The 25,429-nt window shown below is 55.2% G+C and overlaps 2 protein-coding genes and 1 long non-coding RNA gene across 3 annotated transcripts; 2 read left to right on the top strand and 1 right to left on the bottom strand.

The window, feature by feature from the left end:
- Nucleotides 1–744: 744 nt before the first annotated feature.
- LOC119113866 (thymidine kinase, cytosolic-like) lies at nt 745–12,488 on the bottom strand. The gene is given in 7 exon segments (XM_037238100.1): nt 745–886; nt 1,923–2,042; nt 2,657–2,746; nt 3,273–3,402; nt 4,144–4,157; nt 4,160–4,261; nt 12,300–12,488. Coding segments are annotated over 7 exon segments (666 nt in total). The 5' UTR covers nt 12,372–12,488; the 3' UTR covers nt 745–748.
- Nucleotides 12,489–15,420: 2,932 nt separating this feature from the next.
- On the top strand, nt 15,421–22,061 carry LOC119114166 (ADP-ribosylation factor-binding protein GGA1). Its single transcript, XM_037238373.1, has 8 exons — nt 15,421–15,441; nt 16,429–16,509; nt 16,865–17,107; nt 18,592–18,675; nt 19,344–19,511; nt 19,854–19,956; nt 21,090–21,210; nt 22,058–22,061. Exons 1-8 carry the CDS (start codon nt 15,421–15,423, stop codon nt 22,059–22,061), a joined length of 825 nt encoding a protein of 274 aa, XP_037094268.1.
- A 924-nt stretch (nt 22,062–22,985) lies between these two features.
- Nucleotides 22,986–24,962, top strand: LOC119114164 (uncharacterized). Its single transcript, XR_005095996.1, has 3 exons — nt 22,986–23,056; nt 23,393–23,493; nt 24,574–24,962. It is a non-coding gene; the product is annotated as an uncharacterized LOC119114164 (long non-coding RNA).
- Nucleotides 24,963–25,429: the final 467 nt, after the last annotated feature.

The raw sequence follows: 25,429 nt of genomic DNA, 5'->3' as shown, positions 1-25,429 counted from the left end.
AACGGCCGGCCTCGACATCAGTTGACAAGTCCAGCTTGTGACGAGCACGGCAAGCTATAGTGCGAATGTCCTATTAATTCATGCGAATACGACGTATGACGGAATAATAATTTTAATGGTACGATGACATGTATTCGAACCAAACGTTAGTAAACGTTGCAGAATGACATTCAAAGCCATTTCTCGCCTGGTTTTACCGGCAACCAGACCCCACATGATTTCCATACAAAGCCAGCAACACACTCGGCAGCTTTGAAGGACAACCACTCTCGAAAACACAGGTATTTTATGAGCACACTGGTTTAGGTTTTTGGATAAGAGCCCTTTCGACCAGACATGATCATTTCATGGCTATGGGATAAAGGAAATTGGTTAACGATGGGACAGACGTGCGTGCGCCTCGGGGGCCAACCACCGAGCTTTAACCCACGCATGCGCGGGTACCCGGTCGGGGTCCCCCTTCCCACGGGGCTCTCGGCCCACTCGTGGCTGACGCATGCAGCCTGTCCCGGATAAGCGGGGTGTCGCGAGGACGCAGGATAAAGCAAGATTCAGGACAAAAGGGACGGATGAGCACACTGTATGCGAATTGGACCCTTTACCGGAAGGCATGACTGGAGGACCGAGTTCCCCCCTCCCCCCCCCCCTCCGCCGGCAAAGCACCACACACGTGTCCAGGACGTCCAGGCTGATCCCCTGAGGAGATTGGAAGACCGGCTTCGCGGCGTGAAGCGGGTACAGTCCTTCATCAGGAGCTGCCGTTGAACAGCGCTTTCTTGACCGGCGACGCGGCCACGGCGACGCCAGCGCCGTTCTGCGGCGGCGAGTCGAAGTAGCACTTGCGGCAGACGGCCAGATACTTCTCGGTGCCGCCAATCACCTCCACCTGGAGCCAGACACTCGTGAGTCGGAGTTTGTAGCAGAACGGTCATCAGCTCGAGGGCCCTGGGCACAAGCATTAAAGGAAATGATCCACATTTGAAGATGTTGAAGCAGACGTGAGATGAGATGTAATGAGCTCACTTATGACTGAAAGTTTACTTTTAGGTGCAAAATAATACTCAACCATTGACCAATACACACCAGTATTTTACCAATAGACAATACCATCTCTCTGTTCAGTTAATAGGCTTCTCAACTATTTGTCAATTGTCATTTGATTGCGTCACCGTGCCTTGCACATTGACTGCGAGTCAGTCGATGGCCGTTATATCTGGGAATTGTGCTCACGGACGCCAGACACGAATTATTTGACAATTATACTTTTCTTGGCTGTTTTCGGATACCTTTGGCATGGTGAGCAAATGTAACGGCTATTCGAAAACTTGCACGCTACACTCATGAGCCCCGCCTTGAGACGTGCTACCGTTTACCAACTCGCTGTTGCCGTGGAAACGAACGTCACACACGTAAGAGCAACCGATAGGCAATCGCGGAAGCAGAAGGAACATCCGTGACGTCCGGATTAACTGGCGGCCACGGTCATCCCGAAGCCAGAGTCGCTCTCGCTGGCGGCCCCGTCGCCCCGAAGCCAGAGTCGCTCTCACTGGCGGCCCCGGTCATCCCGAAGCCAGAGTCACTCTCACTGGCGGCCCCGGTCATCCCGAAGCAGAGTCGCTCTCACTTGCGGCCCCGGTCATCCCGAAGCCAGAGTCGCTCTCACTGGCGGCCCCGGTCATCCCGAAGCAGAGTCGCTCTCACTGGCGGCCCCGGTCATCCCGAAGCCAGAGTCGCTCTCACTGGCGGCCCCGGTCATCCCGAAGCCAGAGTCGCTCTCACTGGCGGCCCCGGTCATCCCGAAGCAGAGTCGCTCTCACTGGCGGCCCCGTCGGCCCGAAGCTAGAGTCGCTCTCACTTTCAAAACACCGCGGGTTTTATCAATGGCGGTGCACTCTGCAAAAACTGCCCCCCATCGCACTCACCTCCGTTTCGAGTCCGCGTCGCTTGGTGTAGCTGGCGGTGCGGAAGCACTGCATGCAGACGGCGTTCAACTTGACCACGCTCTCCGCCAGCGGGACCAACCGCAGGATGTCTCCGAAGGCCTGCCGAAGCGGTAGAAGATGCCGTCAGAGCGGCGGGGTAAGGAACGCCGGGCAGGCGGGAGGTGAAGCTTCACCACTCTGGGCCAGTCGTCGCTTGGGTAGGAAGGAACTCACGGTAGAAGTGATGGCAATAGTGTGTCACATTGCGCGGTGAATAGATAAAAAGATGCAGCTCGGAACAAACTAAACACAGGATGCGGGCGGGGGGGGGGGGGGCAGGGGTGGCAAATGGCACAACAAACCTCCAGGGTATTGGTAACAGCAAGCCAGCCATACCGAACGAGATATTTATCACACCTGACACACAACGCGCGCACACACACACACACACACACACACACACACACACATACACACACGCACGCACGCACGCACGCACGCACCCACACACGCAAGTTCACCCGCTCCCTTGGGGGCTCCTATTTACATAAGGAGAGTGTACAGGGCTCAGGCTGGGAGAAGCCTGAACCCCGTGCACGGATGATAGCGGGGCGAGGGCATTGGTGAACTCCAGGGAGTCCCGTTCAGCTCATCTTTATATAGAGATCTACAAAAATCTGCGTATTCTGCGTTTCCTGGATTCACGTGGTCAATCTCAAGTAGATTGTACTTGCCTGCCTCTGGAAGGTCGCGTCCAGAGCCGCCACAATGACGATCTTGCCCAGGTTGGCCAGCTCCTCGGCGAACGGCACGCAGTCGGGAAACTGAGCGAGCGGGCCCATAGGTCAGGTCAGAGCAGGTCAGGTCACAACGGTCCTACCAGTGACGTCACAGACGTCGGCTGTCTTGGAGCGTCATTCGGGCCTCATTAGACCTCATGGAAACGAGCTGTGAAGGCTCCCAAGGTCTCCGGCATTCAAAAGACAATCACGTCAACAAGCACAACATACACAACGACGGGTTAGACTTGGCTAGAGCCATACAAGAGAACAACCCCCTTTCCTAGACAGTTGGACGTAATGAAACTGAATTTGTCGCTGAATTCTTAAGGCATGGTGCAAGTCCTGCTTAGTGGCAGGCCTCGTTCTCACGTCCACAACTAAACGCTGACAACTTCCAACTCCTGCGCCTTCACGCGGGCTCCAACGCATGCGACAGCAGCAGACGAAGGTGGTGGTCGGCTCAAATTCGCTATTTCCACCCGCCGCCACGGACGCAGCATGAAACGTCTTCTTCGCCGGGGAACCTCCTCACTGCCGGGGGCGATCCACAAGCGTGTCGGCGACTCACGAACTGTCCCTCGTCGATGCCGATGACCGAGTACTCGGTGTTGGCGATCCGTTTCAGAGGCTCCAGCGACGTGGCCGACACGGCCGCCAGCGTCTGCAGGTCGTGCGTCGAGATGCCGCCTTCGTCGTACCTGGACATGACGGCGACGACGACAGATGATTTGGGGGAAGATGATGGCGAAGGGGCGCTGGGCGAGAGCTCCCATGCACTGACTGACAGGTTCCTGCCATTGCTTTGCATCATACAGGGGCTCACGTTCAAGTCAATGACTTGCGAGATGAGCAGCTTCTCAGTTAAGCGTACAACGTAAAATCACAAGGAAACTAAGACCAAGGTCGAACGTGAATATAGGTGCGGAGTTTGGACTCTTATGGAGGAAGAACTGATCGCTCAGACAGACCCAGTGGAGTCTGTCTGTGACGTCTGTCTGTGACGTCTGTCTGTGACGTCTGTCTGTGACGTCTGTCATGTGATGACTGTGGTGCGGACCGCGACCGGCCATCATCACCACCACCACCAGCACCGCCATCAATCAGCGTCACCGCAGGCTACGGACCGCGGCCGGCCATCACCACCACCACCACCACCACCACCACCACCAGCACCGTTACCAGTCAGCGTCACCGCAGGCTACGGACCGCGGCCGGCCACCACCATCACCACCACCACCCACCAGCACCGCCACCAGTCAGCGTCACCGCAGGCTACGGCACCGCGACCGGCCACCACCACCAGCCACCAGCACGTTACCAATCAGCGTCACCCGCAGGCTACGGACCGCGGCCGGCCACCACCATCACCACCACCACCACCAGCACCGTCACCGTCGGCCAGCAGCGCTGAGTAGGGCCAGCCAGCACCGGCCACTGACCTCGTGTCCTTGGCTCGTACTTGATGATGAGGCAGCGGTATGCTTGTGAGACCTGGTATCGCTTCAGGCGACGGATGAGCTCAGTGGTCTTGCCGCTGAACATGGGGCCGAAGATCACCTGCCGGCGCGACCCGTGCTCAGCTCCGCCCGGCCACCGGTGCGGGGAGATGGAGCCCGCCAGGCGCCGGTGGGGGGTATGCCAGGAGCAATGGTACCGGCCCTCGCGGTGCAGGGGTTGAGCCAGGGGTCTCTGATGTCTTTGGGGATGGCGCCAGCACAGAGGTGGAGTACGGAGTCACAATGGGTCAGGCCAGGGGTACGCATGGGTGAGATTACGCAGCATATGCTGCTGGCATTAGGCGCGTAAAGAGAGCAAGAATCGTCGTTCAGATGTCGGCCCGGGGAACCCCACAGAGATCGAACAGCGGTCACGGAGAGATCGATTATGAGGGGCACACCAATGTCGAGTAGGGGCTGATCACGAACACACGGCTCGATTCAAGGTCACATCGGAATCTGGTCGCAGTTGCACAGGGGCTGTTAGTGCTCACATGAGTCAGTGACGTGCGCCACGTGAGCCGATCAGGACTCGTCTGGATGTTGCTAGAGGTCAGTTCGCTGTCACATGCGGGATGGTTGGGATACAAGTAGATCGCGTTCAAGGATCGCACAGGTGGGGTTTCGTTCAAGGATCGCACGGGTCAGTTTAGGGGCGGTGCGGAGGGGGGGGGGGGGGGGGGCATTGAACACGACGAGCCAAACTGTCCAAGTCCATGTATATCCAAGCCATAACAACATTCACATGCATCATATTCACTGCACACTTATAAGATATCTCCATACCGACCCCGATGCACAAAAAAGACGTCTAATGACATGAGCGCCGAAGAGGGACCGAAGTCCTAAGGAACGCTGCGCCATGGACCGCGCCGCGAGCGGCTCCAAATGTTCGACACCAATGACCGCGATACTCAATAGCTTCTAGACTTAAAGCTCACATGTTTTAACAGCCTCGCGGCTGTGACCCGCCCCATTGAAGACAAAGTATCATTACTGCTTTGTCTTGCGCCACGATTACCCGGGGCAGACTACACGTCCGAGCCAGGAGTGGGCCCAAGGCGCCCCTTGGTGGGGCCCCGTCCGAGTGCTCGGCACGACACCCGCGGAGCGGTCGCAGTGCAGGCTGCCCCGGCGGAAGACCCCATGTGCGTGTTGGCTTGCCCCTCCGTGATCCACTCTCCTCGATCCCATAGCCCCGCAGTGGTCGCAATTGGCCAGATAGGTCTAATCCACACAACCAAAGTGATGGCCTCGCTGCACGCCGACTATTTACCAGTTTAACTGCACGACTCCACAATTGCCATCAACAAACTTGCCGCCAGTTGCATTTGTTTACATCACTACTAAGCACGTGGTGGATTTATGGCCCGCGCTGAGAAAGCTGATACCCAGGGCGGAGTGGCCCGGGACTGAGGTAGGACATGCCGCATTGCGTGTGATTGGCCGGCTCGGCGCAGGACCGTCCTGAAATCAGCTCCCGACCACAACACAACGCGGCCAGCGAAAATATCTTAAAATTTTAGTTTTTTCTTTTATCGCCAACAGCGTAGAACTCCAGTAACAGGTGAAGTCCACGTGCGCCGGCGGAGACGTCTGAGCTGGCGACGTCGGCAGAGTACACACCCGTCTTCAAACGATCTGTATATTCACGATAAGAAAACATTTCCCGGATGCTCAGCGTCGGGCCACGTTACGTAAGAGGCTGACGACCGGCCCCTCGGCCGGACGCTGATCGCTGTAGTGTTCGGACTGACCGCTCGCGGTAAATCCACTTCACGCGTGACAACGTGCGATAACATGAGACGTGAACATTTAAACACATGAAACTGAGCGACCGGTGAGAAAATTGGTCCAGTTACGCGCAAGCCATCAACTGGCGATTAGCTGACACGAGCCACACGTGTGCTCCACCCGATTCACGCGGTGTTACACCGCGACCGCATCCGTTGCGGGCACCTAAAGGACCGCAGCCTGACGAGTAACGCAGGAACAGGGCTTCGAGACGGAATGGCGAGCACGGCACATCCCAACGGAGTTGAAGCCACTGCCAATTCGGTAAAAAGCAACGGCAAATGCCCAGCAATCACCGGTTCGCGGTCACGGCAGGTCAAGGCGAGTCCCGGGAGCACAACACCGCAGCGTCGTTGAGTGATTCGCACACGTTAGTTTATCTGGCCGCAGACACATTGTACATGGCACCAGCACGAACGGCTACAATATCCACAGCGGTGACAAGAGTATCAGTGTATCATGCAAAGCATTGCAACATGAAAGGAAGTGTTACAGGTATTACAGCATAGTGAAGCAAGGTTCGTTCAGCTTCAGCAAACCAAGCGACGGTTCTGAGGGGTACCACACATCGGCAAACGGCCTTGTAACACGCTATACATGATTTGTATTGTCAGCAACGGGTGCTAACATATTCGTCAGTGCGTAGCTGACCCACCTCCAACTACACACGGCGCCAGCAACGCTCGGACAGCATTTCGATGCTGTAATTCACACAAATCTTAACATGAGGCACTAAAACCGGACAAACATTACTTGTTTCACAGTTCAACTACTTAACATCCAGGACCACAGTGTACACAGGACATGAGCATCTGTCCAAAATATCTACCAGGAGTATGTGATTCCAGGTCGCTATCTCACCCCGCCATTCATGAGTTAGTTTAGCCTCTTGACTGCCACAGCCGAGTGATACAAAGCCATACAGCCATCGTTGAGTTTACTGCGAGAAGCAGCGTAACAGGCAATGCTATCTTGCACTCTTAGTACGTGCTCTAGACCATCGATCACATGCATTGTACCCATTTGTTTCAAAACCACGGCACCAACAAAGCAACGATTACTGGCGCGATGTGGCACACTAATCTCGAAAACGCGCTGGCACACACGAGAAATCACTCCCAGCGTTAGGGTCCATTTGGCACAGGCAGCACGCAGCCAGGCCAAAATACAATTATTCGACCTCTCAGTTCGCCGCCATGCCACGGCAACATGGCTCCGCACAAGGGAGGGTGATCCTGGAAAGTCGGCTACGTCCCCTCGTCCGCCAGAATGACGCAGTATCGCCGTTAAGCACAATGCCAACAAAGTAATTGCCGTCAACGCGATCTGTGCTTCATCTCTCGCCGTCTCCTGGGACCCGCCCCGTGACCTCGTGTCACCGCCGTCAGGCCTCGTCGGCCGCCCGCCTGGCCGGCCACCTCCACAAACACCCTGCCGAGCGCCTGGCGGCCCTTGCCGGCGTGCTCCAGCGGCGTCTTGCCCTCCGCGCAGCGGGCTGTTCTGTCGGCGCCGGCACGCAGCAGCCTGCGGCAAAGTTCGGCGCTGCGCCGGCCGCACGCCACGTGCAGCGCCGTGCGGCCGCGCTCGTCCGCGCAGCACACGTCGGCGCCGCGCGCCAGCAGCTCGGCCACGCCGGCGGCGAACTCGGCCGCACAGGCGCAGTGCAGCGGCGTGGCGCCGTCGGCGGCGGCAGCGTTGGCGTCGGCGCCGCTGTCCAGCAGCAGGCGCGTGAGGTCGGCGAGCCGCGCCGCCGCCGCTGCGTGCAGCGGCGTGCGGCCGGCCGCGTCGCGCACCGTCACCGGCAGCGGCGCCGGACTGCGCTGCGCCGCCAGCGGCGCGCAGCGCGCGCACGCGCACAGCGGGTGGCAGAGCGGCGCCGCACCGTCGGCCGCGCTCAGCGCCAGGTGGAAGCACGCCAGGCGCTCGTCGCCGGCCGCAATGGCGGCGAACAGGCGCCGCACGGCGCGGCCAGCGCCGGCGGCCGGCGCCGCCGGCGCTGGCGGCGGCGCGCCCCGCAGCCGCACGAGGCGTTTGGGCGCCGAGCGGCGGTACAGCTCACACGCCTCCACCAGGCGGCGGCCGAGCACGTGGTCGTGCGCCACGTCCAGCGGCGTCAGGCCGCGTCGGTTTGAGCACGTCGCGCGCGGCGCCGTGCGACGCCAGCAGGAGCGCGATGCCGTCGTACCCCCAGCGGGCGGCCAGGTGGAGCGGCGCGTCGCCGTCGCCGTTCAGCGCGTTGATGCCGGCCGGCGCGCCCGTCTGCTCTGCGTGATAGAGCAGCGCCTGCACGCAGCCGCGGTGTCCGTTGTTCGCCGCCAGGTGGAGCGGCGTCGCCCCGCGCCGGTCGCGCCGGCCGGCCGATGCGCCCAGGTGCAGCAGCAGCAGCACGGCGCGCTGGTGGCCGCGCGCCGCCGCCGCGTGCAGCGGCGTGGCACCCGCCCTCGTCGCGCGCGTCGGCCGCCGCGCCGCGCGCCGCCAGCGCCTCCAGGCAGCGCAGCGCGCCGGCCGCCGCCGCCACGTGCAGCGCCGTGCGGCCGGCGCCGTCCGTCGACGCCATAGTCGGCGCGACCAAAGCAGGACTGCGACGCGCGCGCTGGCAGCCGTCGCAAGTCGCAGAGCGGGTGGCAGAGCGCGGCGGCGGCGGCGGCCGGCGGACGCGCGTCCAGCAGCGCTTCCAGCGCCACCGCGTCGTCGCGCGCCACGCGCGTGAACATCTCCTGCACGGAGACGGCGGTGGGCGCCGCGGCGACGGTGGCGGCCTCCTCCGGAGGCGGCAGGTCGGCCTCAGGCAGGCTGGAGCCGGCGAGCGCGCCCGACTTGACGTGCTCGATGGCTGCCTCGAGCGTGGCAACGAGGAAGCCATACTCGTCGTGGTTGCAGGACGAGGCGGAGAGAAGTGGAACATCTTAAGCATGATCAGCTGAGCGGTCCAGCTGGCGATGGGTGTGTGCAGGATAAGCAGCACAAAGATGGGCAGGAGGTCATCTGAGGAGAGGGAGGAGTTGAAGTCCTGGCCATCAATCTCCTTTGTCACCCGCTTCAAAGTGAGGGTACTTTCCAAGGGGGTGGTGCTGGCGTGTCAGCTTCACCAACTGCTGACAAGCTGATGGTATTCTGCCCTCAAACTGGGCTCGGATGCCCAGGTCACAGGGCTGTAAATCCTGAAGGTTCTGGATCTTCTTGTTAAGATCTGAGTCATCTGCAGCAGTGGCAGCTAGGAGTCCCTCCATCAGGCTTTGATAGAGCAGATACAGCACATATGTCTCCAAGGCCAACTTTACTGACTCAGCAAAATGGTAGTCTTCCTTGAATTGCTCTTCAACATTTCCTTTTTCACAAAACAGCTTGAGAGCTTTTGAATAGAGATGACTGACCTTCTCCCACAGTTCCTGAAGACTCATAGCACCCAGATTCTCATGGTTCCTGACAAACCCACCACAGCACCTGTTCACAGCATTGACTGCATGGTGGCCTTTTCCAGCTGTCCACAGGAAGCTCAAGCAGTCATGCATGCCACTCAGAGTTTGCAGGTCGGCACGCACTTGCACATATGGACTGCCTGACATACACAGAGGACATTCAAGGCAACAGATTATGTGCTTTGACATGTCATCCGAGTAGCAGGTCTCTGTGAATAAAATGTGGACACTTTTATCCATCAAGCCGTCTTCCTGCAAGATGTAGGCATTGTTCTTCTTCTTCACACACTTGTTGGTGATGGTATGAAATGTGCACCGATCGTCTGGATCGGGCACTAGGATGTGCGACAACATGTCATCATCAGTTAGATCATCAGACTTGTAGCTGCCGGATCTGGGTATGCATATAACCCAGCCATCTGATACAGCTTTGCTATATGCATCTGGAAATCTGGCACACAGGTCTTTGAAAAATGGGTTTTCAATAAGGTCCTCGTCATATTTACATCCTCCCTGAGGTTGAGCCATGTTGACCTGTCCTCTTCACTGGTTCCAAAAAACCACTCGCACTAGAGCGCACCAATCACCGTGATTACATACTGAGTTACCGCGGGTCGCGCGCACCACGACCACCGCCAGACGCGCCGCGCCCCCCGTCGCAGCGGCGTCCGCCCAAGGTCGTATCTGGTCGTCTCCAAGCGGCGTCGGCCCGCCCGTGCTGCGCTTCCCGTGCGTCATAATTGTCCTTGGATTAATGCTTCCATATCCTGAATATGCGTTACTAATTTTACCGCTACACATTTTTCGGCATATGCCGTGCTTGACCACAGATTTGGACAGTGAGTTCTCTTCCTAAATATTCTTCAGCATACGTCGCGTTATACGACAGATTTCGGCAATGAGTTTTATTCCTGGATATCGTTCCATATATGCCGTGTCTTACCACATATTTGGGTATCCTAACGGCCAAACAGCGCGGCTATCATGAGAGAACGGTGATTTTTGGAAGCGTACAAAAGAGAGCAAGCTGTACGACGAAATGCTGTGTTAAGAGCACACAATTATTTGCAATGAAATAATTATTGTTGAAATCATTATTTGCAATGAAATAATAACACAATTAATGGCAATGGAAAGAGGCGGTGCAGAATCGGTGCCGCCAGCACGGGATAGCAACGCGCGGAAAACCTAGCGCCCGTTGTTTAGTTAACAAAGATTATCATATGCTGACCGTTGCTATGTCGATCTCCGATTATGTATCTTGGCATGCCTAACTGTAAGGAAGTCATAAACATTCTCCGCCTGGTGGGACGGCCGATGTTCGGAGACGGGGAGGGGCATTGCTGTGAAATGTGACCGAATGGCTGTGCAGTAGGAATGGAAATGAGTCGTCCTATGAGGTGCACACGGGGCTCCAGGAGCGGGGGTCGAGATGGCTGCCATGTCCCTCGTCCCTCCTGGATACGCCATGCTTCACTGTATCGGACGACTATCATAGCCGACCAGATAAGCAAAACATCCGATACCGACAGCGGCAGCGTCTGGGGCCATGGGGCGGAGCAGAAGACCGGCAGCAGGCGGCGAGTCCCTCCAGCATGGGCGCCAGGCCAGCAGTGGTGCACAGGCGATCATTACGCCTACTTTTGTGCGAGGATGGAACGCTCATCCATTTTTTAAAGATATCTTAAATACACTTTAAATTCATACCCAGATGGCAAAACCAAAGTCCCAGTGTCACACAGGCCTTGGCAAGCTTCTGAAAGCTAAGTCAGGCTGTGCAATGGACAGTAAGTTATCTCTTTCGGAGTGCTATTCAATTGTCATGGTTCTGGCAAACTTGAAACTACATTTTTAGAGCCAGGCGTCAACTACGACCGACCTTGGGTTACGATGAACGTGCTGACTGCATTACTCTGTAAGATCACCTGATCGTTGAAATCTGTGGAATTCTCGTTAGAATGCACAAACAAAATACCTAAAACTTAGCGCCCTGGTTCGGATGCAAAGATGAGACACCTACACGCTATTTAGAACCTGAAAAATCTGTAATCTTGCCCGCACGGTCAACCGAGTGGGTCTACGCCCCCCACATCCTAGATCCGAATCCTTGCGCATGCGTTTTTCCCGCAGACCATTCCTGGTCCAGATAAAGGTGAGGTTTAGGGCACGGGCCATACGAAAAGGATGCCGATCACGTTCTTGCGGAGTCGATGCCGAGCCCGACTAACGGCGTGCGGGGTTGGTCGTGGCTGATTCCGCGCCGTCCACCACGAATTTATTGGACTCCGATTCCAATGCCAGGTGCTATTACGTAATTTTGTCAGGCTTTGTTAGCGTCGATTATGTGCTCCCGTACTCGGATTTACTGCCATAAGACTGCAAAAAAGCCTCCGTGTGACAAGCATTTGGTAAACGAGCAAACAATATGGCAGCATGGATCCAAACGCGCGCAAGCCACTCTTCTTGTGGCTACAGGTAGAATGGTGACTGGTGCGCGATTCGTGAGTGGTTCTCAAATCATAAGTCATTTCTGCATGTCGCCCGGTCAAAGGCAACAAAGTGCAGTACCTCCATCGCTACAATTCCTTTGGAAATCTGCTGAATAGGAGGCTGCACAGCTGGTCCACAGAACTGATAAACTGCAATGTACCAAGGGGCTATGTCAGCTAGGTGTGCCATCAGGAAGTGAGGGAAGTTGTCAATGATTAGGAGGCTCAGAGGCATTTTGAGTCGAGTTTTTTCTATGCACTGCCCTAAACTTAGTGCCAAACTGTCCAAAATCTTAGAGCATATAAAAAATGACACATAAGTACACGTCCAAGAAAGTGACACGTCTCAAGAAAAGCTAGCAAGGCGACAGTTTCCGTACCTGTGCGTGGCACTCACCTGCACCTGTCCCTGTCCCATCCTTTTGGAAGGTGATTCCACGTCATGGTAAGATGACAGGGCACAAGCCATGCCTCCGATTCAAAATGTCAGCGCGTGAACACAAAAAACCAACTAGTGCCTGCTGACAACCTATACGACGATCCTGACAATATCCCAACCCACTGCGAATGCAAAAACCAGTAGTAATTATCCGGAGAACGCGCGTAAACTGGCAGCCTCTTGCGGGCATATGAAAGAGAAAGGTTTATTTCAACAACGAGGTAATGAAGGAGTCGCAATAGTTAAAACGAACATCAGGCAAAATTGCCAACACGTAAGTGTATCTGAAAATCTGAAGAAAATGTACGCATTTTTCTATGCACACACTATTTTTTTAATCTGATTTTCTTTTCTCAAAATATTCCTACTCGCGTCTAATTTTCTCATTTTCATTTTTAGGCCAACGACGTTTATGAAACAGACGCGTCGGATATGTCTTACATCATCATTTGTTTAGGTTTTTGTTCTGAATGGCCCGGGCGCTGAGGCCTCCTATGTTTGTGGGAACTGAAAACCTTATTAGCTGATGTTAGTGCTTATTTGGAGTTGTAAATTTGCAGGCATGTGGTCGGGTGCTTGGGGCTTGCCAAGCAGCAGATAGTCTGCAGGGCAGGATTGGAATGCAATGACGGTGGTTATAGCTTTCCACCCTGTTGTGTTACCGAACCGGTACTGCGACGGACTTGGTGAACGATAAGCAAGTTTCATAATCATTTTAATTGTGATCATTTGCTATTATAATAGCATCAATCTTAACATGTTATAGCATGACACATGCTAGCTATGTTGTCAGCAGCATCATGTATGATAATAGCAATATCATCATTGTCAGCATCAACTATTATCATTTTTGAAAATATTACGGACCCCTGAATCCACAGGCTGGAGAACCATTCACCATGTATATTGCATTTGCAGTCAGGCTGACAAAAAGCATCATGTTAACTTGCACTGGTCCGGGGCATGCAGAAACATCCTCCACCAGTGTGTCTGGAACAAGTTTGATGCATAATAATGTTAAATGTGCCCAGAGCCTGGCTGACAGTGTTAATTTTAGAGGATAGAGAGTCACTGTCTCAGACTTTTGATATTACAAATATGACTATGAAAATGTTCTGAGACATTTTTCTAGCAAACAAAGTAAGAAAATTACATGTCATTTGGCTTGCACTGAGTTTGGCACACATAATCAGGTGGTTTAGCCCACCAATTGTATGTCAATCATGCACAGTGCAGTGGATGGATTTCTTGAATGAATTGGTGGCACTGGCTCTGTATGAATTCTGAGATAATACCATAGTGCTTTGTTTTTCAGTTGCTGTTTGGTTGTGGTTGAACTCTCATCACACTGCCTGTAATACAAATATGCAATGCTCATAGTATCCTATAAACCCCAGCTTATCCTGACTGGAATTTATTGACAGATGTGATGACAAGAATGCATGATATAGGCACACTAAGTATACACACAACTTAATATGATGCAATATATCTAAGTATGAAGGAGGAGATTTTAAAGTATATTAGCATGTTAGGAATTAACATTGCTATTTGTTAATTATACATACACAAATGCACATATTTACCAACAAATGTTCAGGTCCATTTTCCAACATCAGGCAATCTTTGATGCATGAAGATAGATTTTTGAACATGAAGGGGCTTTTGCTCATTTGGATAGCAGGCTACCAGATATATTAAAACTTCTCCAGAACCCTGCACATGAGGTAGAAGCAGACTGTTGGTAGAAGTGTTGGTAGAGTTCCCTGTTGGTAGAAGTAGGTCATGGTGATGGTGTGTTAGCAGAACATGTGGGCAAAGCCTGACACCTGCTTTTGGAGCCTTGTCATAACACCTGTCCAAAACTTGCAGTACTTGCAGGGTCTTTGGTGTCAACATGACAGCTTTCCCACAATCAACACTGGTACTGCTGATGTGGATATGTTCATACTGGGACAGGTGTTTCAGCCCATGGCTATACAAAACTGAAAAATGTATTTTTTCTTCACAGGTCAGAAATGCCAACCAGGTTTGGTTCCAGAGGGTGTCCTGCATGCTCCAGGAAGATTGAATTGTAGTCCAGGTTTAAACAGGGTTTGGACGGTGAACCACAGATGATGTCTGCCGAACACAACAGGGAGCCGCTTGATGTCCTGATTCGTGAGTGTGCCTCGTCTTTCCACTACACTGGATGTTTCTTGCCTTGTTTTCCCATTATGGCCAAGTGCCTTGACCAATATGTTTTTATTGACCACACAAACAACATTAACGTGGTTTGGAGAGAGAGGTTTTACCACCGCTTACATGACAGCTGTAGCTCTCACCCCTCTTCCTCCACAATGTTGACAAGCTGCAGATGCAAAGAAAATAGGCTACAGAAAGCCACCTGGCAGGCACAAATTATCACTTTGTCTATGAGTTGACCAATCACAATTGCTTGAGTCTGCGATATTTGCACCATTGTTCCTGTGCGTGAAAGGTGTAGAAATGATTATTTATGAAAACCATATTGGCTTAAAATTACATCAGCTGTCTGCCCATTGTTCCAGAGAGGATCACCAATCCATTGAGCCAGAGCTATGACCCTGCCCTGGTGTATGCCTTCTGTGAACGCATCAAACAGCAGCAGGTGAGTGGCAAGAGATTGTAATGAGTGCTCAAGTCCTGTGACAAGGGCGCATGCTCACAGTGAATACCCCCCATTGATGATATTCATGTGCACAGCTAAGGGTAGGCTGAGGTCTTCTGCCTGACCACTTTCACAGATCTGGATGGTTTAGTACCATTGGTAGCCCTCTCAGCAAGTTATTAAAAGATACAGTGTGATGGGTTTTTCACTGCCCTCCCTTCCTGTGAGAAAACCTTGGTTATGCCTCCAGTGATGAGAGGTCATGGTCAGTGGTGATGAGAGGTCATGGTCAGTAAGGAGATCATGGTAAGGAGGTCATGGTCAGTGGTGATGAGAGGTCATGATCAGTAAGGAGATCATGGTAAGGAGGTCATGGTCAGTGGTGATGAGATGTCATGGTCAGTAAGGAGATCATGGTAAGGAGGTCATGGTCAGTGGTGATGAGAGGTCATGGTCAGTAAGGAGATCATGGTAAGGAGGTCATGGTCAGTGGTGATGAGAGGTCATGATCAGTGGTGATGAGAGGTCATTGTCAGTGGTGAGCAGTCATGGCTTGCCGAAGCAGTGAGAAGTCACGTTGTGACCGCGGCGACCTCCGGAAGTGCTGCCACCGTGACACCGATCGCTAGCAGTGGCGGGGCGCCGCGCTAACTGGGCAGGGCTGCAGCCCGGCCCGGGGTAGCGACTGCAGCGCGCTCTCCCCTGGCAGCGAGTGGTGGATGTGGTCGTGGTTCACGACCACACAGGCTCGATTCGGGCTCAGCCACATAGTGAATACATTGCGATGCTAATCGTTTGCTGGAGTAGCGGCGAACTCGAAGAGGCTTCGCGAAATTTAAAACTAGGGAAGTTGTAATATTCCGGGCATAATTTGCAACGGTTTCGTAAAGCTCGGGTAAATAATGGCCTCTCACGTGAGCTTGATAAGTAATGGGGTCACTGACGTTATAACCCTGTCGTCTATCAGTCGTCGGAGACGAATCGCTGTTAAAATTCCAAACTCTTAATGTATGGATGTTTGAGCAGATGTCTTGCAGCGGTTTTGTTAACTTTGCCGATCCGTTGGGACCATTGCCTGAGCTTTTGGCGGCCTAGTGACCCGATGACCTCTGCCAGCTGGGTCGCGGCCTGTGCTGTCGAGTGATCGATGTCATTCATTCATGTGATGAGTGTGACAAGGACGATCACAAGTCAACGTACACTCCATGTCTGACCTGCTGTACTTCGCGCCACGTAAACCCAGGCCCAAAGTCGTCATTTCAATTTGGATTGCCCACGCACTGCCGGGGTGACCAGGTGCACTGTTACCCCCTCCCCCTCTCCTCCCCACCTCTCGCTGCAAGTAAGGTTGGAGATTTGCACGCCTATCAGTTGCATGCGTCATGAAATAACCAAACAGCTGGCTTTATTATGATCTACGAGCGGCGCGCCCTTTGAATGACCTTGACGCCTTGGCAGGACGGGCCGGTGGCGGCCACGCGGCTGCTGGCGTACCGCATCCAGAGTCCGCAGGAGAAGGAGGCCATGCTCGCGCTGGATGTGAGTCACGTGCCGGAGCTAGGGCTGAAGGCACGAGCGATGGACCGAGTCACGTGATGTAGTTGGAACCGTGGCTATGCGACGGGTCGAGAGTCACCTGTGTTGCCTCGTGGTGCAGGGACAAAGTTGCAGTTCATGTGATGAGAGGTAGGGACGAGAGGTTGGAAATCAAGAACAATACTGAAATAACAGTGCTGTTTCTAAAACTGAAACTGAAAACTGAAACTGAAACTGAAATGACTGATGGTCATTCCGTGACAAACGTGACAAATGCATGGCGTTTTCCAGCTTTCTCATGCAGTCAGTCAGACACTGACTGCTGCCATCTGACTTGTGCCGTCCCACCCTCCCCCAGCTGCTGGACACGTGCGCGCGCTCGGCCGGGCCCGGCTTCCAGAGCGAGCTGGGCAAGTTCCGCTTCCTGAACGAGCTGATCAAGCTGCTGTCGCCGCGCTACCTGGGCGCCCGCTCGCCGCAGCGCGTCAAACAGCGCGTGGCGGACCTGCTGCTGAGCTGGGCACGCCTGCTGCCGCACGAGGCCAAGATCCAGGAGGCCTTCACCCTAGTCGAGAAGCAGGGTCTGCTGGCCATGCACGGAGTGAGTGGGGTGGAGCCGCTGAGGGAAAGAAAAACTGCGCTCGGTGAAGAAAGCACGGACCAGAGCGAGGGAATTTCGCTCGGTTGTCTTCGTACTTCTGGATTTCGTTCAGGCGTCTTCTCGGTCTACTTTGTAGTTGTTTGGGTGGGTTTCACGCTAAGATAGAGTTTTCTGCTCGACGCCCTGGGCAGCGCAGAGCTGAACTATAGCATTTCTGGGCATACAAGGGTAGGTTTTTTGGGGTCAAGGCCGGTAGCTGTCTTCACCTGCGGTGAAGGATCAACGCGCATCCGGGCTGGACTAATCCCGCTTCTACATGGCTGTGTTCTCGTAGCCATTCAGAGTTGGCTCTTCAGTCCCCCCGCCGTGTGCCCGCTGGGGGGGGAGGGGGGCTCCGTAAAGAGCACACCAGACAGGCTCTCACGTGTGAGGTGGACGAGGGGCTCCGTCAAGAGCACGCCAGACTCTCACGTACGAGGGGGGGGGGGGGCAAGGGGGTTCCGTGAAGAGCACGCCAGACTCACGTGCGAGAAAGACGAGGGGACTCCGTAAAGAGCCGCCAGACACGTGCGAGGGGGACGAGGGGGCTCGGTGAAGAGCACGCCAGACTCGCTTGCGAGGGGGACGAGGGGACTCGGTAAAGAGCACGCCAAACTCATGTGCGAGGGGGGACGAGGGGGCTCCGTGAAGAGCACGCCAGACTCTCACATGTGAGGCTCCGGCTCGACATTCGGCTGGCATTGTCGCGTCCCCGATATAGCCAAGACAGCCGCTAGCACTTCATTAAGGGTGTGCGACGACAGAGCTTGTGGAGCGCTAAAAATATCATCTGTCGTAGGCATGCGGCGTGATTCGGTGCAGTCGGGTGCGTTTGAATTGTAGTGATGGCTGCTAGGGCGCTGGTGCGGCGAGGCATTCGTGCATGACGTTCGTAATGCTGGACGTGCTTTTTGTGCGGTTCCGGCTGAGAAGTCGGAAAAGTGCCTCATGAGGTGGTTACCAGTTGGCATGGACAAGCTGGTTTCAGCTTTTCAGTTTTGAACGTGCAATGGTCCAGCATGGTCTGGTCGAGCATTCGTCCCAATTGGTGGCATGAACATGTCTGATTGCATAGCAATTCATGCTTTCCTCTGTTAGAACTGCATTATAGTTTATTCATGTCGTGCTGATGTAATGCACAGCAGGTAGTTACTGAATGCTAACACTTGGCCGCTGTTGTGTTAGCGAAACTCTGAACGCTAGCATCCAACAGTTAACAATTATGTGTTTAGCATGAATATTGCATCCAATCATGTGTGATGCCGCCTATGTCTGTCTGGCATGCTACCCATTACAATTGTGTGTTTAGCATAAACATTTGCATCCATTCATGTGTGATGCCGCCTATGTCTGTCTGGCATGCTACCCGTACATCTGGCGCTTACGATTTGCGTCAGTTTGACCGTGCGCGCTGTGATTGACCGTGTGCGCATGCGCTTGGGTAGATTACGGCCCGCCTGACTGGTGGCGCCTCGGAGCGGCCAGACCCGGAACTAGCCAAGGCCGAGCACTCCGCGCCGGATGTAGCGGTACGTTGAGCAGGGTGCGCGGAGATCTTGTCATGGGATGTAGCCGGCTCGAGATATTCTCCTGGGATGTATCCGGCTCGAGATACTCTCGCGGGACGTAGCCGGCTCGAGATATTCTCATGGGATGTAGCCGGCTCGAGATATTCTCATGGGATGTAGCCGGCTCGAGATATTCTCATGGGATGTAGCCGGCTCGAGATATTCTCATGGGATGTAGCTGGCTCGAGATATTCTCATGGGATGTAGCCGGCAACGTCTTTTGAACAAAACTCTCGCTACTGTTTCGATAAAAGTATGTTGCCAAAACATCAACCCATCTATATCTCCATTACCCTGGTTTTTCTCCGAGGAATAAGGCTATTACTACCGTCTTATCGATGGAAAAAAATTGTGCTACCTTCCTATTCGTACCATTTAAAATCATGGGTTTCATGACTTCAGGATTTGTACTCAGCTGCCCATTGTTCAACATGCCATGAAACCACTGTTTCTGCTTCGCCGTCATGGGTCAATATTTGTTGTGGGATGCTGGCAGACCATTGCTTGTGCAATGCTAACAGACACGTTGCATCAGTTTTTTGTCCAGGTGCATGTCTGCCTTGTGTCACCATTTGTGATGGTCACTTGTATTCGTAGGCCGTAATCAGTAACGCAAACCTCTGCTGCAGCTGGATCCCCATCGGCCGCCCACTCCGCCGCTGCCATCTACCGACAGACCTCAGAATCCCATCTTCGACGACAGCCAGAAGGCGGCGCTGCTGAAGCGTCTCCTTCAGAGCACAAACCCCGAGGACATTCAAGCAGCCAACCGCCTCATCAAGACCATGGTGAAACAGGTGAGAAGCTGCGGAGGCGCTACTACTAGCGCGGTCGGCACGTTTGACGCTACTGCAGTGATGCATGGAAATGTGATGCATCTGGTATGCTGTTTAAGGATGACATAAGTTGACCTATGATGACGTTTTACCTCTGTATTTACATGTCACTCGTTGGTTTTGTGTCATACGCGACCTGTGAGGCCTGTTACTTCCGTATCAATTATAAAATATAACTAGACAAGTATGACCCATGCATGACCCAGGACCATGTGACCAGTGTTACTCACGCGTGACCCTTGGACCATGTGACCGTGTGATCGTGTGACCATGCATCGGTGTGACCGATGTCCTGACCGCCAGGACGAGGAGCGCGTGGAGCGCGCCAGCCGCCGCGTCTCCGAGCTGGAGGTGGTCCGCACCAACCTGCGCCTGCTGGACGAGATGATGGACAATTACTCGCCAGGTGGGTCGCCTTGCTGCGTCGCGCGGGCAGCCAGTGCGGCCTGCGCCGGCGCGTGGCCGCCGGCCGGCCGGGCTGAGCGCGCCTCCGGGCCGGGTGGCGGCATGACGTCCGGCGGCGTGCGTGCGCCTGGTCTCCGTGCGACATGCTGACTGTGGGTGACGGGGGGGGGGGGGAGGGGGCGACCGCTGGGCGGGGATGCACGTGGGCCGGCCGCACCAGTCGCCGGAGGCAGCTCGTGTCCTGTGCCGGATACGCCCCCCATGGTGAGCGTTATGGCCTCTCCCAGGGTGGAGGCACGTGAGTGGAAGCGCGGGCGGTGGTGGGTGATGGCTCGGAGGATGTGTGCGGTGACCCGACTGTGGCACGTCACGATCAAGTCCTGCTGCGTCATAGCTCTTCTGTAGCCCTGCCGTGGGATGTGTTCCCCGAGGCCTCGATTGCGTGATAGCAGAAGTTGGCGGATGTTATGAGTTGAACGTTCTTGTGTTGAGGTAACGACCTTCAGTACACCAGGTGGTGCTGCTTAATGGACGTCGCCATGCTAAGTAAGGATCATCTTGGTTAATGTAATCGCCATTTCACATTATAACTTCGTTTGACCACTACCTCCTGGCATCTTGAAGGTCGTTAGTCGTCAACTCAGCAGAAGAACTTGCACCTCGACATGCTGAAAAAAGAAGCTAAGGGCTTATCTTTCTGGTATCAAGTACAACTTTAACCAGATAGCAGTTAACTAAAGCCAAAGCACAATGTGCACCCTTCTGAATCCAACTGTGCACGTGGCCATGAATCTGCCCAGCTCCACCGACCCGTCCCATTTAACCGTGACCTTGAGATGAAGGTCATACGTTAATTCGATGTTTATATGATGGGCGCCAAATGACCACCGCAGTCGGCGCGCCCTAAAACACCGATTAACAACAAACAAAATGTTTATATGGGCACTGCTTAACTGCTTGAAGGCATATGTGGTGTGATTTAGAATGGCATATGTTGTGACTTTACTTCAGTAGATGGCCTGTTTGGGTCGATTGCGGCTGGCCCCCTCCGCGCCGGACGCGGCCGTGACCCCCGTCCGGCGGCGGTGGGACTGTGCCCGTCGCTGACCGGGGCTGGGCCGTGTCTGCCGGCAGCCACCACCTCGCGGGACGAGCTGGAGCTGATGGCGGAGCTGAAGACGTCCTGCGGCCAGCTCAGAGCCAAACTGGACAGCCTGGCGGCGGAGACGGACGACCAGGACCCGGCGCTGGGTCAGTGGGGCACGCCGGGGTCACTTCCCCTGACCTTCGCCCGGGGGAGGGGAGACCAGGACCCGGCGCTGGGTCAGTGGGGCACTCCGGGGTCACTTCAGTTGACCTTCACCCGGGGGAAAGGAGACCAGGACCCGGCGCTGGGTCAGTGAGACACGCTGGGTCACTTCAGCTGACCTTCATCCGGGGGAGGGGAGACCAGGACTCGGCGCTGGGTCAGTGGGACACGCCCGTGTCGCTTCAGCTGACCTTCACCTGGGGAGGGGGAGACCAGGACCCGGCGCTGGGTCAGTGAGGCACGCTGGGTCACTTCAGCTGACCTTCACCTGGGGAGGGGGAGACCAGGACCCGGCGCTGGGTCAGTGAGGCACGCTGGGTCACTTCAGCTGACCTTCATCCGGGGTGGGGAGACTAAGGCCCGGCGCTTGGCCAGAACCCGGAGGAAGGGGAGGACGTTTGTCCAGTAACGTTTTGCAGTGTTTAGCTGTTGCTGCTGGGCAGTTTGGCTGCCAGGTTAGGTGGTAGGGGCCTCATGTCTAGTGTCAGCCACGTTTTGGTGTGGTTAGCGACGCTTTGGAGGTAGAGCTGAATACATTTGAATGCTTAAGTTCAGTTCATTTTCAAGCAGCACCAGGCGAGCTGATATTAACCAGCTACCTTCGTGACCTGACCTGACCTGACCACTACTCCCAGGTGAGCTGTTGCAACCACTGACCCACGTGGCTTAATTTGACCTGACTTGGCCCACATGGCTAGATGCCCACTGTTGTTCACCATTGAGCCACCTGACCTGACCTGACCTGACCTGACCTGACCTACCTGACCTGACCTGACCTGACCGCTGCCGCCAGGTGAGCTGGTGGCGGCCAGTGACGAGATCGGCCGCGTGCTGGGTCGTCACGACGCCCTGCTGTCGGCCGGCGCGCCGCCGCTCACCCTGCTGCAGCTGGAGTCGCCGCAGGAGCAGCCGCGCCCGCCACCCTCCGGCCAGCAGCTGCTGCACCAGCAGCTGGCCCAGCTGGGTAGGGGACGCGGCGCCGCCGCCGGCCGCTGCTGGGCTGGCTCGGACGCCGGCCTCTCCATGGCAGATCCGTGCCAGTGGATAGCTGTCTGAAGGTGTAGATAGCCCTACTTATCATCTGCTATTGTATTCTGTATATTGCCAGTTACCATAGGCTGGAACATTGAAGGTGTTGGCGCCGGACAAAAGGCAGTTCTATTTCCGTACTTCATTTGTGCCTCTGATGACAGACAGCCAACCCGTGCCCCTCTCTTGACCCTCATCGCCCACATCGCGGCCCGCTGCATGCAAACGTGATAACGCCCAGTTCGTTGCAGGCCTGGCCGACCTGGAGTCGTCGGTGGAGACGGCGGCGGCGGCGGCACCCCCTGACGGCGGGGATCTGCTCTGTCAGCCGACGCCGCCGGTCGGACAGCCACTCGGTCCCGGACCAGCCCCGACCGGGCCTGCTGCCCTGTCCAGCGGGCTGTCCGGCGGATTGTCCGGCGCTACCGGATTGTCCGGCACCAGCGGGCTGTCCGGCGGCGGCGGATTGTCCGGCACCAGCGGGCTGTCCGGCGGCGGCGGATTGTCCAGCACCAGTGGATTGTCCGGCACCAGCGGACTGTCCGGCGCCGGCGGATTGTCCAGCACCAGCGGGCTGTCCGGCACCAGTGGATTGTCCGGCGCCAGCGGGCTGTCCAGCACCAGCGGATTGCCCAGGGCGGCGCCGGCTCCGGCCTCCGCCGCTCCGTCCGGCCCGAGCGGCGCTGCGCTGGCGGAGCTGCTCGGCGCGCTGGGTCCGCCGACGACGGTGGCGCCACCTCCGCCCGTGCAGCGGAGCCCGCAGGTTAGCAGCCGCCCCCGGACGGCTGGCGCCCCCTGGGGGCAGTGCGCCGACTGCGGACGTGGTGCTGGGTCTGGAGACAGTGTTGGCGGTTAGACGTGCTTCAGCCTGGTGCTCAGTGGAGGTTATTTTGATTTTGGTTTTCTTGAGAACACTGTTTTCCGGAAATTAAGGTGAGCTTTGTTCTTGAGTGATTGTACTGGCGTCGGTGGGTGCCGGTTTTGTACCGCGACGTTCTCTTTTTGTACACCTCACGCCCCAGAGCTATTGGCAGCAGTGCCAGTCTGGCATTATTCCCTAACAACACCATTATGCCCTAATTCCGCCTCCTCCCCACAGAGGGCAGCACCGGCGCCGTGCCCACCGGCTCGCTCCGCCTTCGATGACCTGGATGACCTGGTGCGCCTCAGCATGTCGGGCTCGGCCCCGCCTAACAGCAGGTCAGGTCAGGGGGAGGACAGTGCCGCGTCCGCACCCGACAGTATGGGGATTGTATGCCCGAGATGTGCAAAAAGCAGGCTACATCTGCGTGAAGCATGACATTTTGAAGGTCTTAAAACAATAGCTTTATGGAAATATCAAATCGTAAAATGGGGAGGGGGGGGGACAAAACAAGGTTGTAAAACAGCATCTGCGTGGGACTATGGAATTGCGCTCTTGGCGTACGTTCTCATATCGTTTTCTCGCTCTGGTTCTGTATGTTGGTCGGCCGCGCCATACCTCGTGCCAGATGCGGCCCTGCACCGGGGGTACAGTTTCAACGTCTGATTTTACATCCGTTCACGCCTTGTGTACCAGCAACAGAATTTCTGCGAGTTTCTCAGTCAGCTGTTGCGGTCTAGAGGCGCCAGTTTTAAGCTCGCAGGTCCGCAAAGCGCGGATGAAAAGGGCTCAAAAGTGGTGCATCTCTGGTCACCCACGCCTGGCGACTGCAGAATGTCCTGCGGATTCTGCAGACGTCAGCAACCGGGAACGAGAAGTGCCGGTTTTGAGGTCTTTTTCCCGGCTTTTGTGAGGATGCGGGGTTAAATGTGCTGTCACTAGTTCGCAACAGCCGACTGGCTACGAAATTTGCAGCGGTCCTGCACCCAGTGTGCAAGGCGTAAATGGACTATTACTGTTCATTCTTGATCGATGTTGGAATGTTTGAAGACTGTTCAGTATATTACCCACTTTATGTTGTGAAAAATGAAAGAGAATTGGTTCTGCCCATCTGCTCTGGCCTGTCCTCGGCTCGCTCCACTGGTACGAGTGGACCCAGTTTTACTCTAAAATGTGGCGTCAATGCTGCTTTGTGAGAATGCTGACTTACATTCAAGAGATTGTCAGGTATAATTTGTGCACTTATGTGCTCAAAGGCGAAGTTTCTGGTGAAATGATGGAAAATGTCTCTTAGGAAATGGCTATAGGTTACAAGGCATTTTTCGTATCTAACCCCCCCCCCCCCTCCGATCTTTTTTACGTATGACTGCAGACTAGTGCAAGCTTGTTTACAAGCTAACGCCAAATACTTTCCACAGGACCATCAAGACTCCTCCGATTCCGTCCAGTCCACGCTCCGCCCCTCCTGGAAAAGCAACCAATCAGAGCGCGGTGCCGTCCACAACCTTTGTCCTCCAGCCAGTCAAGGATGCCAGTCCGCCGTCACCGACCAATCAGGGCGCAACGAACGGCTCGGAGCACTCGCTACTGGACTTCGGCTGCGAGCAGTCGGGGGCGGCGCCTAACGGGCATCAGCCAACCGGCGAACTGCATGGTGATGACGTCAGCTTGCTGTCGGCGCTGAGTGGTCCGAGCTCGCACGACTCGCTGCTGTCCGACGGAAGGTCAGATGAAGGTCAAGTGCGGGCGGCAGGAGAGCCAGCGGCCACTGGGAAGCTGCTGAGCTTGGCGGACGTTACTGTACCGTTGGAGGATATCAAGCCAGGTGAGGCGGACAGAGGGCAGGAGAAGGGCTGTGGGCAGGCTAAGGTACTGTGTCCCGCAGTGTTGTGATGGAAAAGGTGTCATTGGCCGTTAGCATGGAGGATGTTTGACAGATGCCAGTTTATACGCTTTCCGCCCCTGGGGCTTGATCATTGAAAATATTTGAAAGCTTAAATATTTCAATGACAACCATGCATTAGCACTGATACGGGATGTTTAACGTTGGCAATTCATAAAAAGTAGTTAGGTCATTCCGATATTTTGGCAGCATGAAAGACCGTCCAAAATTCCTTTGCTTAGGAGGATAGCACCAAACTAACCATTCCTGTGGCTGCTAAATTCTCGTGTTGTGGTGGCATGAGTGTTGTTGGGCTCGGACTAGGCCATGGTTTTTTTGCAAACGGATCACTTCGGCTTGCTGAGTATTTCATTTAATTTGGCATGTCTATG

The sequence above is a fragment of the Pollicipes pollicipes genome, unplaced genomic scaffold (genome assembly GCF_011947565.3).
Source record: "Pollicipes pollicipes isolate AB1234 unplaced genomic scaffold, Ppol_2.1 Scaffold_7262;HRSCAF=8765_pilon_pilon_pilon, whole genome shotgun sequence".
Classification (NCBI taxonomy): domain Eukaryota; kingdom Metazoa; phylum Arthropoda; class Thecostraca; order Pollicipedomorpha; family Pollicipedidae; genus Pollicipes; species Pollicipes pollicipes.
Note: the sequence above shows the minus strand (reverse complement) of the source record. Positions and strands in the feature narration are given on the sequence as shown.